The 16,082-nt window shown below is 43.1% G+C and overlaps 1 protein-coding gene across 1 annotated transcript in view; it reads right to left on the reverse strand.

Annotated features, from left to right (window-relative positions):
• The window catches only part of dntt (deoxynucleotidyltransferase, terminal), a gene marked incomplete at both ends in the record, with an annotated part of 234,685 nt that overhangs the window by 129,846 nt on the left and 88,757 nt on the right, over window positions 1–16,082 (reverse strand). Inside the window, 2 exons of the mRNA XM_084153007.1 lie at window positions 5,052–5,175; window positions 5,375–5,446. Of these exons, the coding sequence (XP_084009133.1) occupies window positions 5,052–5,175; window positions 5,375–5,446 (196 nt within the window). The remainder of the gene's footprint in view (window positions 1–5,051; window positions 5,176–5,374; window positions 5,447–16,082) is intronic.

A 16,082-nucleotide genomic window follows, 5' to 3' on the forward strand; every position in this document is an offset into this window, starting at 1 on the left:
CCAGGTCATCTGATGCAGCACTCCATCACTCTGCTTCTTGGTCACATAGCCCTTACACAGCCTGGAGGTGTGTTGGGTCATTGTCCAGTTGAAAAACAAATGATATTTCCACTAAGCCCAAAACAGATAGGATGGCATATCGCTGCAGAATTCTATGGTAGACATGCTGGTTAAGTGTGCCTTGAATTCTAAATGAATCACAGACAGTGTCACCAGCAAAGCACCCTCACACCATAACACCTCCTCCTCCATGCTTTACGGTGGGAAATACACATGCAGAGATCATCCGTTCACCCACACCACGTCTCACAAAGACACTGCGTTTGGAACCAAAAATCTCTCATTTGGACTCCAGACCAAAGGACACATTTCCACCGGTCTAATGTCCATTGCTCGTGTTTCTTGGCCCAAGCAGGTTTCTTCTTCTTATTGTTGTCCTTTAGTAGTGGTTTCTTTGCAGCAATTCGAATATGAAGGCTTGATTCACACAGTCCCCTCTGAACAGTTGATGTTGAGATGTGTCTGTGATTGAACTGTGAAGCATTTATTTGGGCTGCAATTTCTGGGTGGTAACTCTAATGAACTTCCTCTGCAGCAGAGCTAAATCTGGGTCTTCCATTCCTGTGGCGGTCCTCATGAGAGCCCGTTTCATCATAGTGCTTGATGGTTTTTGAGACTGCGCTTGAAGGAACTTTCAAAAATCTTGAAATGTTTCGTATTGAATGACCTTCATGTCTTAAAGTAATGATGGACTGTTGTTTCTCTTTGCTTATTTGAGCTGTTCTTGCAATAATATGGACTTGGTCTTTTAACAAATAGGGCTATATTCTACATTGAGGGAAAAAAGTATTTGATCCCCTGCTGATTCTGTACGTTTGCCCACTCACAAATAAATGACCAGTCTATAATTTTAATGGTAGGTCTATTTGAACAGTGAGAGACAGAATAACAACAACAAAATCCAGAAAAACGCATGTCAAACATGTTATAAATTGATTTGCATTTTAATGAGGGAAATAAGTATTTGACCCCTCTGAAAAACATGACCTAGTACTTGGTGGCAAAACCCTTGTTGGCAATCACAGAGGTCAAATGTTTCTTGTAGTTGGCCACCAGGTTTGCACACATCTCAGGAGGGATTTTGTCCCACTCCTCTTTGCAGATCTTCTCCAAGTCATTAAGGTTTCGAGGCTGACGTTTGTAACTCGAACCTTCAGCTCCCTCCATAGATTTTCTATTGGATTAAGGTCTGGACACTAGCTAGGCCACTCCAGGACCTTAATGTGCTTCTTCTTGAGCCACTCCTTTGTTGCCTTGGCCATGTGTTTTGGGTCATTGTCATGCTGGAATACCCATCCACGACCCATTTTCAATGCCCTGGCTGATGGAAGGAGGTTGTCACCCAAGATTTGACGGTACATGGCCCCGTCCATCGTCCCTTTGATGCGGTGAAGTTGTCCTGTCCCCTTAGCAGAAAAACACCCCCAAAGCATAATGTTTCCACCTCCATGTTTGACGGTGGGGATGGTGTTCTTGGGGTCATAGGCAGCATTCCTCCTCCTCCAAACACGGCGAGTTGAGTTGATCCCAAAGAGCTCCATTTTGGTCTCATCTGACCACAACACTTTCACCCAGTTCTCCTCTGAATCATTCAGATGTTCATTGGCAAACTTCAGATGGGCATGTATATGTGCTTTCTTGAGCAGGGGGACCTTGCGGGCGCTGCAGGATTTCAGTCCTTCACGGCGTAGTGTTACTAATTGTTTTCTTGGTGACTATGGTCCCAGCTGCCTTGAGATCATTGACAAGATCCTCCCATGTAGTTCTGGGCTGATTCTTCACCGCTCTCAACTCCACGAGGTGAGATCTTGCATGGAGCCCCAGGTGGAGGGAGATTGACAGTTCTTTTGTGTTTCTTCCAATTGCGAATAATCACACCAACTGTTGTCACCTTCTCACCAAGCTGCTTGGCGATGGTCTTGTAGACCATTCCAGCCTTGTGTAGGTCTACAATCTTGTCCCTGACATCCTTGGAGAGCTCTTTGGTCTTGGCCATGGTGGAGAGTTTGGAATCTGATTGATTGATTGCTTCTGTGGACAGATATATTTTATACAGGTAACAAGCTGAGATTAGGAGCACTCCCTTTAAGAGCACTCCCCTCAGCTCGTTACCTGTATAAAAGACACCTGGGAGCCAGAAATCTTTCTGAATGAGAGGGGGTCAAATACTTATTTCCCTCATTAAAATGCAAATCAATTTCTAACATTTTTGACATGCGTTTTTCTGGATTTTTGTTGTTGTTATTCTGTCTCTCACTGTTCAAATAAACCTACCATTAAAATTATAGTCTGATCATTTCATTGTCAGTGGGCAAACATACAAAATTAGCAGGGGATCAAATACTTTTTTCCCTCACTGTATATACCCCCCTCCCCCCTACCTTGTCACAACACAACTGATTAGCACAAACGCATTAAGAAGGAAATAAATTCCACAAATTAACTTTTAACAAGGCACACCTGTTAATTGAAATGTATTCCAGGTGACTACCTCATGAAGCTGGTTGAGAGAATGCCAAGAGTGTGCAAAGCTGTCATCAAGGGAAATGGTGGCTATTTGAAGAATCTCAAATATAAAATATATTTTGGTTACTACATGATTCCATATGTGTTATTTCATAGTTTTGATGTCTTAACTTATTATACAATGTAAAAAAAAAAAAGAAAAAAAAAAAACCTTGAATGAGTAGCTGTGTCCAAACTTTTGACTGGTAGTGTTCATATATAACATACTTAAACATAACATATAGTGTATGTTTCAGAATAATATAAGAACTTTGTACTCTTGCTAAGAAAAAAAAAGTTCCAAATCTGGGTTGCTCTTTCACATAAAACTACTCAAAAGTGATAGAGAATGCTAAAACTCTCTAACTTCTGCTTAGTTACTGGAAATTTCACCCGCTTCCAAAAGACTTATCTGAGTAGAAATTGAATCGAGTAAAACATTATTATACATTGTAGAACAGATAATAAAAGAGTGGTTTATGAAGACTTTGCCAAGCCAATGATAAAATAACCTTAAAACTTCAATTAATCGCCTGGGTGTTTATTTGCTTAATCGCCTAGGTGTTAGTTCCACCTAAGGTCTCAGCTTCTCTCTGTGAAGTGCTAATTTGCTGGGGGTCTACTGCTACTAGTAGCACCTACGATAAAGAACCTACTCTAGGACATTACATTAACATGTCAGTAGTACTGATCTAGGATCCTCTCTGTTCATATAATATACAGTCGTGGTCAAAAGTTTTGAGAATGACACAAATAATAATTTCACAAAGTCTGCTGCCTCAGTTTTTATGATGGCAATTTGCATATACTCCAGAATGTTATGAAGAGTGATCAGATGAATTGCAATTAATTGCAAAGTCCCTCTTTGCCATGAAAATGAACTTATTCCCCAAAAAACATTTCCACTGCATTTCAGCCCTGCCACAAAAGGACCAGCTGACATCATGTCAGTGATTCTCTCGTTAACACAGGTGAGAGTGTTGACGAGGACAAGGCTGGAGATCACTCTGTCATGCTGATTAAGTTAGAATAACAGACTGGAACCTTTAAAAGGAGGGTGGTGCTTGAAATCATTGTTCTTCCTCTGTTAACCATGGTTACCTGCAAGGAAACACTTGCCGTCATCATTGCTTTGCATGAAAAGGGCTTCACAGGCAAGGATATTGCTGCTAGTAAGATTGCACCTAAATCAACCATTTATCAGATCATCAAGAACTTCAAGGAGAGAGGTTAAATTGTTGTGAAGAAGGCTTCAGGGCGCCCAAGAAAGTCCAGCAAGCGCCAGGACCGTCTCCTAAAGTTGATTCAGCTGCGGGATCGGGGCACCACCAGTGCAGAGCTTGCTCAGGAATGGCAGCAGGCAGGTGTGAGTGCATCTGCACGCACAGTGAGGCGAAGACTTTTGGAGGATGGCCTGGTGTCAAGATGGGCAGCAAAGAAGCCACATCAGGGACAGACTGATATTCTGCAAAAGGTACAGAGATTGGACTGCTGAGGACTGGGGTAAAGTCATTTTCTCTGATGAATCCCCTTTCCGATTGTTTGGGGCATCCAGAAAAAAGCTTGTCCGGAGAAGACAAGGTGAGCACTACCATCAGTCCTGTGTCATGCCAACAGTAAAGCATCCTGAGACCATTCATGTGTGGGGTTGCTTCTCAGCCAAGGGAGTGGGCTAACTCACAATTTTGCCTAAGAACACAGCCATGAATAAAGAATGGTACCAACACATTGAGAGCAACTTCTCCCAACCATCCAAGAACAGTTTGGTGATGAACAATGCCTTTTCCAGCATGATGGAGCACCTTGCCATAAGGCAAAAGTGATAACTAAGTGGCTCGGGGAACAAAACATCGAAATTTTGGGTCCATGGCCAGGAAACTCCCCAGACCTTATTCCCATTGAGAACTTGTGGTCAATCCTCAAGAGGCGGGTGGACAAACAAAAACCCACAAATTCGGACAAACTCCAAGCATTGATTATGCAAGAATGGGCTGCCATCAGTCAGAATGTGGCCCAGAAGTTAATTGACAGCGTGCCAGGGCGGATTGCAGAGGTCTTGAAAAATAAGGGTCAACACTGCAAATATTGACTCTTTGCATAAACTTAATGTAATTGTCAATAAAAGCCTTTGACACTTATGGAATGCTTGTAATTATACTTCAGTATACCATAGTAACATCTGACAAAAATATCTAAAAACACTGAAGCAGCAAACTTTGTGGAGACCAATACATGTGTCATTCTCAAAACTTTTGACCACGACTGTACATTATGATCTAAAAGGCAAAACTGATCCTAGATCAGCACTCCTACTCGGAGACATTTTGTGAATACGATCCCAAAGATAGAGATACCAGTGGAGTTCACTATAGTAATACTGTCTGCAGTTTGGTCAATATGAAAAGTAAGATCATTGAGTGCAGCTGGACATTTATGTTGTGATATCAAAAGATAGAGAAGAGGTTGTGTGCCACTCCTGTTTATACCAGCTCTCTGCATCCTGTTCAACTGGATGTTGGGCTCGGTCAAAATCTCCTTGAGTGAGCGTAGCCCTCTGCGGTACCACTTCTCAGCTGTTTTGGGTCCAACCCCGAACACACTGGTGAACAGCTGGCAGGGAAGCACAGATGTACTCAAGAGAACATGTTGTCAGATTGAATTACTGGTACAGGTCCTATTAAAATACTTGCTGGCAGCATTTCAATGGTGTATAAAATGATAATTTGGTGGAAATCTACAGTAAATAAAAGCTATGGTATTTCTATGACTTCAAAAGAATTTCAAAAGAAGTTCCTTTTGAGCTACTTACCTTAAGCGCTTGATATCGTTCATCACACCGTATCTCTTCCACTTTAAAAGAGCGGCCAAATGTAAGAATCTCCTGTGGAAAATCAAGTAGACTACATTACTATCTTGATGTTACCTGCCAAACTGCTGGTAAGTTCTTTGTAATTTCTCTAAAAACACTTCTATAGCTTGAGTAATTGCTTTTCATTTTAGAACAGATTATACTTAAATCAAGTACCCCTTTGATGCTCATTTACATTCCTATTCTAGAAATTATATCTTTGGTAAAGCATCGGATTAATTTCATAATAGCTGTAATGAAAAGCTCAGGGGGTTATTTTCCACAGCAACAACTGTCTGTTTTGAACAGGCTTTGTTCCTGAGTCTAATAGTGTTCTCCTCTCTGGGGAGCACAACTAATTTGCTGGTCACATTTTAAGTCTCTATATCACATATCAAAGGGTGTAGGACAGGGATCATCACCTAGATTCAGCCGATTCATGCTGATTTTTGTCTTGAGCGGATGTTCAGGGGGCCGGAACATAATTACAAATGATTACGTGTCTCCCGAGTGGCGCAGTGGTCTAAGGCACTGCATCGCAGTGCTAGCTGTGCCACTAGAGATCTTGGTTTGAATCCAGGCTCTGTCGTAGGCGACCGGGAGACCCATGGGGCGGCGCACAATTGGCCCAGGGTAGGGGAGGGAATGGCTAGCACTGCTCAGTTGGTAGAGCATGGCGTTTGCAACGCCAGGCTTGTAGGTTCAATTCCCACGGGGGGCCAGTATGATTTATTTAAAAAAAATTAATGTATGCACTCACTAACTGTAAGTCGCTCTGGATAAGAGCGTCTGCTAAATGAATAAAATGTAAATGTAAAAAAAATTACAGACAGCAAATTCACCACAATAAGCCCAAACAGATAGAATATTTGACTAAAACATAATAATTTCAAGCCTTGCTTACATTTGCAAACGATCACATACCGTATATCTCTCTATTATGCGTTAGAATACTTTGAAACAGATTTCCAAAATTAAAATCACTTTATGTCCAACATAAAAAAGAATAATAAAAAAGTATTATTATATTTTTCTCAGAAAACATGGGGGGCCAAATCACCCGCGGGCCAATTTTGTCCCGCAGTCCACCCATTGGGGGACCCTGGTGTAGGATAAACACTCCAAACATCATCACAAATATCTAATAGAACCATAATTGGTCATCTCAGTGGACACAACTAGTGGTGAAGCATTTTTTTAAACAAGTTTGATGTTGTTCTGTTGTAATTTGCTGTCATCTGTTTGAACCCTGTTTCAACTGTGTGAGTGTGCGCATGTGTGTGTATTCTGGTTTGACCTTGGGTATACGATACTTGACAAGATATTGTAACAATTAACAGCAGCTAAGACCTGAAAGTAGAATAGACTTTCTGCCTTGACTTCACTGCTCAATGCTGGTAATCACCCCTCAAGCCAAGGCCAACCCTCCTCAAGCGCAGGGATATTGCTCTGACACACGTTCTCATTGGAATACACACACACACACACACAGTTCAGTACTACCACTGCCTCAGTGCTCACTACTAACTTTCGTCTCATTGGGTTTTTAGCTTTTTCCCCTCTGATGTTCACTCAACAATACTCGACTCAGTGGGTGCTTACTGAGTGTCACTCCAATGTCCACGGACGTGAAACATTTGGCATTTACTTTTTTAAGTTTCACTTTGTTTTGTATCATGTCACTGGTTTTGGTTTTTTGGTTGTGTTCTGTAAGGAGCCACTATGAGAAGTAGGTTAGGTGATGACGGACTCTCAGAGAGCACCTAAATCAGACAAAATGACAGTATGAGTGGGAATCTTCAGACAGTTTTCTTTCTTAACGAATTCCAAATATTTTGGATAAAGACTGTCTGAGCTTTGAGAGATTAGCTGTCAGTGCTCTCTTCTTTCTCACCATGCATTTCGTTTTGAGACGTTGCCTAAATTTCAGACCTGCATGGATTTGCCCATAGAGCTGTCTATTTGGATGCTTACTGTGGCTTAGCATTCTATTCAAATAGACATTCTCTGACACTCCACAGCCTGCATTGATTTCTGCCCTGAAGGTGTTTGCGAACATGTGTTTAGGGAGGGTGGGGGGGATTGACCCGATGTGACAGGACAGTGTTCTCTGAAGTGTGTGTGTGTGTGTGTGTGTGTGTGTGTGTGTGTGTGCGTGTGTGTGTGCGTCTGCATTTATGTGACTGCGTGTGTGACTGCACGTACAGTGAGGGAAAAAAGTATTTGACCCCTCTGCAAAACATGACTTAGTACTTGGTGGCAAAACCCTTGTTGGCAATCACAGAGGTCAGACGTTTCTTGTAGTTGGCCACCAGGTTTGCACACATCTCAGGAGGGATTTTGTCCCACTCCTCTTTGCAGATCTTCTCCAAGTCATTAAGGTTTCGAGGCTGATGTTTGGCAACTCAAACCTTCAGCTCCCTCCACAGATCTTCTATGGGATTAAGGTCTGGAGACTGGCTAGGCCACTCCAGGACCTTAATGTGCCTCTTCTTGAGCCACTCCTTTGTTGCCTTGGCCGTGTGTTTTGGGTCATTGTCATGCTGGAACGACCCATGTTCAATGCCCTGGCTGAGGGAAGGAGGTTCTCACCCAAGATTTGACGGTACATGGCCCCGTCCATCGTCCCTTTGATGCGGTGAAGTTGTCCTGTCCCCTTAGCAGAAAAACACCCCCAAAGCATAATGTTTCCACCTCCATGTTTGACGGTGGGGATGGTGTTCTTGGGGTCATAGGCAGCATTCCTCCTCCTCCAAACACGGCGAGTTGAGTTGATGCCAAAGAGCTCCATTTTGGTCTCATCTGACCACAACACTTTCACCCAGTTCTCCTCTGCATCATTCAGATGTTCATTGGCAAACTTCAGACGGGCCTGTATATGTGCTTTCTTGAGCAGGGGGACCTTGCGGGCGCTGCAGGATTTCAGTCCTTCACGGCGTAGTGTGTTACCAATTGTTTTCTTGGTGACTATGGTCCCAGCTGCCTTGAGATCATTGACAAGATCCTCCCGTGTAGTTCTGGGCTGATTCCTCACCGGTCTCATGATCATTGCAACTCCACGAGGTGAGATCTTGCATGGAGCCCCAGGCCGAGGGAGATTGACAGTTCTTTTGTGTTTCTTCCATTTGCGAATAATCACACCAACTGTTGTCACCTTCTCACCAAGCTGCTTGGCGATGGTCTTGTAACCCATTCCAGCCTTGTGTAGGTCTATAATCTTGTCCCTGACATCCTTGGAGAGCTCTTTGGTCTTGGCCATGGTGGAGAGTTTGGAATCTGATTGATTGATTGCTTCTGTGGACAGGTGTCTTTTATACAGGTAACAAACTGAGATTCGGAGCACGCCCTTTAAGAGTGTGCTCCTAATCTCAGCTCGTTACCTGTATAAAAGACACCTGGGAGCCAGAAATCTTTCTGATTGAGAGGGGGTCAAATACTTATTTCCCTCATTAAAATGCAAATCAATTTATAACATTTTTGACATGCGTTTTTCTGGATTTTTTTGTTGTTATTCTGTCTCTCACTGTTCAAATAAACCTACCATTAAAATTATAGACTGATCATTTCTTTGTCAGTGGGCAAACGTACAAAATCAGCAGGGGATCAAATACTTTTTTCCCTCACTGTACGTTACATGGACTGCAGCTGAAGTCTGAAATGTCTATGTGCATGCACAAGTGCATATGGGGGATTCTTCAGAAGTGGTGCAAATTGCAGTCCTGCCCTAAAACAAAGTCATTGTTTATACACCAATTTCTATTGAGGGGTGGCTGTCCCAAACCTGACTCCTAAACTACATGTTTGAAAATAAAGCAATTCATGATTTTTTTATTTAACACTATTAATTCAATAGAACATATTGAGTTGTTTTATTATTACATTAAAATATACTGATCTAATTAGTAGGTTTCTTTATTTATAAACATCTTTCTGGGGGAACCTCCTGTCGGGCAATTTAAGAAGACGCATTTAAGAGCAGCTCCCAATTAAACTTTTATTTTAAACATTTTACACGCCAAATCTAGTTTTCCTATTGATATATTGTTTGGTTATATTCTTCAAAACACTTTTTGTGGTGCCATGGTCAAAATCCACCCGAGGAGAACTGCTACGACCAACGCATCCATGAAGGTTTTTGAGCGTTTGAGCACTGAAAATGGCTGCCACGGAGACTTTGTCTATGACCACACTTGTAGCTGAGCTAGCTAAAGAGCAAAGTAGCCTAAAAGGTCTCACTACAATGGAAGGTTCCACCACCAACAACTCTGAGTGGATTATCGAACTGGAAAAGGCTGTCACCCGTCTGAAAACAGACAGCACAGCTCTACTTTCAAAGCTAGATTCTTGGAGAATTATATCAGGAGGGAAATTTGTCTCCGACATGCTGATGGAAGTGATATGCAATGATGTCTTTGACAAGCCGTCAGACCTCGACCAAGTGCACAGATCCCTCACTCCCAAATCCAAACCAAGGGAGCGGCCTAAGGAGTTTCATCCCTGCTAAGACAAGGAACGTGCCATGCACTGGGCGAGAGAGCATCAACCAAAATTCAGTGGGCAAGATTTCTACCTGACGTTTCTACCTGACCGGAGTGCCAACCTCGTGAAGAAGGACATGAAAGCATGTCTCTACAAAAAGGGGATCAGGTTTCAGCTCCTACACCCTGCCCGTCTTCAGGTATTTTACAAGGGAAATACCCTTACCTTCGACAGACTGGCCGAAGCTTGGAGCAAAGTTGATCGAGGAATGCTAACAGCCTGGCTGGCTAACCATGGCAGATGGATTAGCTAATGTTACTTTGTTAGCATTTACTGGCTGGCTAGCCACTCACTGACTATCTCCTAGCTGGCTGGCTAGCTAGTGTGGGAAATTATTCTCTTATATTTTAGATGTGCTGTTAGCTTAATAAGAAAGCATTAATGATTAAACATAATAGGTTTGTACTGTAGTGATATAGATTGTTTAATATAACAAGCTGTGATTAATGTGGGGAACTGTTAGGGGGTAGGATGAGATAAGACTTGTGTCTCACATACACACACACAGCCTCTTTGTTAGACCGCTCAAGGACATGTGTACTGCAAAAGTGCTGACTCTCTGGACAAGTTGCAAAACAACTAACACCTGGCAACAGTGAAGCGCCAAGGGGCTGGGACCAGCCTGAGTGCCAACGATAGGCTGGGGAAGTTTAAACCACGTCCAGCCTCTACTCTGATAGGCCTGCTTGGAGCAGGAACTATCTCTGTCAGAGTATTTAAAGAATAACTTATAACAATGGCTCAGTTCTCTGACTGCCCTGCGTGGTTTTTCAGTGGGCCCGTATATACGAACATCATATTTACCAATTCAAGTGTTTGCATTAATTAAAATACTAGTCTATTTTAGAAGACGTGTATTGACCTCTTTTTGTTCCTATACCAGATTTGAATTGACGCAACTTAACACTAGCTAGCGTGACACTGACATTCACATTAAAGCAATGCTATTATTTCATTCCAGGAGCACCAGCTAGCTGAGATTTCAGACATCAACATTAACTGGTACATCACATTCCCACTGGCTGGCTAACTGGCTAACAACCGGGATGTGGCTAGATAGCTGGTCTCAGACATTGGACATTTGGCTGGCTTGCTAGCATGTCTAGATGGATGGCTAGCTGCACACAATAACCAGAATCCTCAATCATTAAAATGACTTTGAATAAGGCTGGGGACTTAAACCACTTCATAATTTCAAGCTGCTAGCTGGCTTCATTATTGTTGGATATTTGGACAACTAACTAGTTAGCTACACCTGGAATCGACTGACTGATTACCTGTGTCCATGTAAGTAAATTAGCTGGCGCTAGCAACACAATGTTTTCTGTATGAGCTTGAGCTCTCTAAAGACTACTTAATCCTACAATCTCAGGGTAGGACTTGGGGTGATTTCATAAACTTTTATGCTTTTGAATGTTTAATTCAGTGGGTGTTTAGATACAGCATATAGCTCAAATCGAATCAAATCAAATGTTATTTGTCACACGCTTTTTAAACAACAGATGTAGACTAACAGTGAAATGCTTACTTATGGGCCCTTCCCAACAATGCAGAGAGAACAAATAGAAAAATAATAACACAAGGAATAAATACACAATGAGTAATGATAACTTGGCTATATACACGGGGTACCAGTACCGAGTCGGTGTGTAGGAGTACGAGGTATTTGAGGTAGATATGTAGATATAGGTGTACATATAGGTAAAGTGACTAGGTAACGGGATATTTAATAGTAGTATATGATGAGTCAAAAGAGTTGCAAAAAATTATAAATGCAGATAGTCTGGGTAGCTATTTGGCTTGGCGGTAGAAGCTGTTCAGGGTCCTGTTGGTCCCATACTAGGTGCATCGTTACCGCTTACTAACAGTCTATGACTTGGGTGGCTGGAGGCTTTTACATTTTTAAGGCCTTCCTCTGACACCGCCTGGTATAGAGGTCCTGGATGGCAGGGAGCTCGGCCCAAGTGATGTACTGGGACGTACGCAGTACCTTCTAGCGCCTTGCGGTTGGATGCCAAGTATTTGCCATACCAAGCGGTGATGCAGCCAGTCAAGATGCTCTCAATGGTGCAGCCAAATCTTTGCAGCCTCCTGAGGGGAAAGAGGTGTTGTTGTGCCTTCTTCACGACTGTGTTAGTGTGTGTGGACCATGTTAATTCCTTAGTAGGGGTGTTACGGTTCACCAAACCCAAAGTTCAGTACATACTGCGGTTTTGGGTTTACTGTTCGGTTCGGTTTCGGTACAGCAAGAAATTGAAATGCCAATAGTTACTGTAGTAAATGTTGGTTTATTTAAGAAAATACAAAGTGTTGGTATTCCTGATTCCAGATATGATCATGAGTCATATAATGACTGGTGAGAGTACAAATCAGGAATACCAACACTTTGTATTTTCTTAAATGAAAACACACGATTACTCATCAACAACACTAAAATAAAGTGCAATATGCGTGTGAAATCAATATGAAAACATGGCTCAGACATTGTATAGGCCTGTGCTATAATGTTTTCTTACGAAGAGAAAAATATGCGCGCTTGTGTGACTCTTATAAAAGGGGCGTGTCTGTAACACATACTTCTCATTTTCCACTCTGGAGTAATGTGATGGGCTGTCACTGTTAAGTAGCTCTCTGTAGCCCTGGAGGTCCATCCATCTGTAGTAAGTGCAACACAGGGTGCATTGGCCAATTCATTGACAACTTCAGCTTTAGCTTGCTTATATAGAGCGGGTACTACCTGTTTGCTGAAATGGGTGCGAGAGGGCGAAGTTCGTAACATGGCTTGAGCACTTTGACGAGGTGCTGAAACCCCCTATTCTTCTCAAACACCGATAATGGGCGCATATCCACGTCTATAAAGATACCTTGTAATTTATTTGGCCCGGTCAGAATCAGCTGGGAAGTGCTGCTTGAATGCAGAGGGGAGACAAAGTTGTGTTGTTGTTTTTTGTGTTTCTGTCTTGCTCCGGTAGTAGGAATACTGGGGTGATGTCGGCATAAATGTGTCAACATGTTTGAGGTGTTGGCAGCTGCATAGGCTATTCTCGTTGAGCAGTGGTAACATACTCTCTTTGTCCATCATGGTTGTAATCTACTGGGAAACCAAAATGTTTAAACGATGATGGAGAATCCTCCTGGTTTATCGACCCCACCATTCGTAACCTCCCGAGTGGCGCAGTGGTTTAAGGAACTGCATCGCAGTGCTAGCTGTGCCACTAGAGATCCTGGTTCGAATCCAGGCTCTGTCGTAGCTGGTCGTGACCGGGAGACCCATGGGGCGGCGCACAATTGGCCCAGCGTTGTCTAGGGTAGGGGAGGGAATGGCCGGCATGGATGTAGCTCAGTTGGTAGGGCATGGCTTTTGCAACGCCAGGGTTGTGGGTTCGATTCCCACGGGGGTATGAAAAAAAATAATGTATGCACTCACTAACTGTAAGTCGCTCTGGATAAGAGCGTCTGCTAAATGACTAAAAATGTAAATGTAAAAATGTAAAGAACTAGTTTCCGGCTGCGCCTCACAAAAGGACAGTTTGAAATGCAGCAATTAATATATTAATTAAATAGGGTCTAGTTGTTTTAACGGAAAAGCCTCAGATTTACTCAAGAGGCATACAACGCAGCGTAGGCATAGCCTATAGTGTTTTAATTTTTTACATACATTTTTTATGTATTCATTCGGGTTCACAGTGCGGATTGATCCGAGATCCCTGTACCGAACGGTTCAGTACGAATACGTGTGCCGTTACACCCTGTCACGCCCTGACTCAGGGGACTCGTATATGTTGAGTCAGGGTGTGTAGTTTCTATGTTGTGTATTTCTATGTTGTAGTTCTAGTATGTCTAGATCTATGTTGGCCGGTGTGGTTCCCAATCAGAGGCAGCTGTCGCTCGTTGTCTCTGATTGGGGACCATACTTAGGCAGCCTATTGGCACTAGTGGGTTGTGGGATCTTGTTCCGTGTAAGGTATGTTGTGTTGTGCTGCCTTGGACTTCACGTTTCGTTTGTTTATTGTTTTGTCGGTTGTTTATTCATTTAAATAAACATGTACGTATATCACGCTGTGCCTTGGTCTGACCCGTTCATGAACGAACGTGACACACCCCTAATCCTTTGTGATGTGGACACCGAGGAACTTGAAGCTCTCGTCCCGCTCCACTACAGTCCCGTCGATGTGGATGGGGGCGTGCTCGGCCATTCGTTTCCTGTAGTCCATGATCAGCTCCTTTTGTCTTGCTGACGTTGAGGGAGAGATTCTCACTGACATCCTCACTATAGGCTGTCTCATCGTCGCTGGTTTCAGGCCTACCACCATTGTGTTGTCAGCAAACTTAATTATGGTGTTTGAGTCGTGTGCGGCCGCACAGTCGTAGGTGAACAGGGAGTATAGGAGGGGACTAAGCACACACACCCTGAGGAGCCCCCGTGTTGAGGGTCAGCGTGGCGGATGTGTTGTTGCCTATCCTTACCACCTGGGGGCGGCCAGTCAGGAAGTTCAGGATCCAGTTGCAGAGGGAGGTGTTCAGTCCCAGGGTCCTAAAGTTAGTGATGAGCTTGGAGGACATTATGGTGTTGAACGCTGAGCTGTAGTCAATGAACAGCATTCTCACATTGGCATTTCTCTTGTCCATGTGGGAGAGGGCGGTGTGGTGCAATAGCGATTGCGTCATCTGTGGATCTGTTGGGGTATTATGTGAATTGGAGTGGGTCCAGGGTGTCTGGGATGATGGTATTGATGTGAACCATGTCTTTCAAAGCATTTCATGGCTACAGATGTGAGTGCTACTGGGCAATTGTCATTTAGACAGGGTACCTAGGTGTTCTTGGGCACAGGGACTATGGTGGTCTGCTTGAAACATGTCGTATTACAGACTGAGTCAGGGAGAGGTTGAAAATGTCAGTGTAGACACTTGCCAGCTGGTAAGCGCATGCTTTGAGTACGCGTCCTGGTAATCCGGCTGAATGTTAATCTGTTTAAAGGTCTTACTCACATCGGCTACGGAGAGTGAGCCGGCGTAGTAGGATTTGATCTAGTCCTGTATTCACACTTGCCTGTTTGAGGTTGTAGCGGGATTTCTTATAAGCATCCGGATTTGTGTCCCACTCCTTGAAAGTGGCAGCTCTAGCCTTTAGCTCAGTGCAGATGTTTCCTGTAATCCATGGCTTCTGGTTGGGATATGTACGCATGGTCACTGTGGGAACAACGTCATTGATGCACTTATTAATGAAGCCGGTGACAGATGTGGTAAACTCCTCAATGGTATCGGATGAATCCCGGAACATATTCTAGTCTGTGCTAGCGAAACAGTTCTGTAGCTTAGCATTAAGGCCGGTACAATACCAGTATCGTGATCCTCGTTAGTATTGTGGCAAGGAAACAAAACACGAGGCGGATTTAACTTCTTTAGGAAAACAGCCCTAATGTTGGAAACAGCCCTAATGTTGGAAACAGCCCTAATGTTGTTTTTTTCCCAAGCAGTAACTACGTTTCCATCCACAGTTTTTATGCAACTAAAAATCACGACAGCTGTGATGGAAACAAGACGTTTCCGTACAATTTTATGAATGTTGACAGATCATTTGTTCGTTTCTACATGGTGGGATCTTTTTGTGTCGTTAAAATTATGCGAGAAATGGCGGTGGAAGTGTCTTTATGTGCAAATATTGATATAACAACCATCATATCGAAGTAACGTGATGACATAGTGTGTGGTCCTCCCACTACGACTCGGGAAACCATGCACGCATGACTGTAAGTCGCTTTGGATAAAAGCGTCTGCTAAATGGCATATTATTATTATTATTATTATTATTATTAAATAAGTTATGATTAACTTCACAGGGTGGTGAAAGTGCACAATGATCTTGACGCTCCTTTCCAATAAATATTGAGGGTCTTATTCTGGTGACATGATGATCGATGCTTGACTGCCTTTTGACAAATAAAAATATTCTCGCTCTTATCCATAATAATGTAATCATGTAGACTGCCCACACAGCTTACCCATACTGTATCTGCGAGCTGTTGGCTAGAGCGCACGTGCCAAGACCAGAGTAGGCTATTTAGTTGAAAATGCGATTGAAACACTGATTTTTTATCTACAACAAATCAGTTTGGTAGAAACACACCAC

Source organism: Coregonus lavaretus, assembly GCF_964263955.1.
Source record: "Coregonus lavaretus genome assembly, chromosome: 1".
Classification (NCBI taxonomy): domain Eukaryota; kingdom Metazoa; phylum Chordata; class Actinopteri; order Salmoniformes; family Salmonidae; genus Coregonus; species Coregonus lavaretus.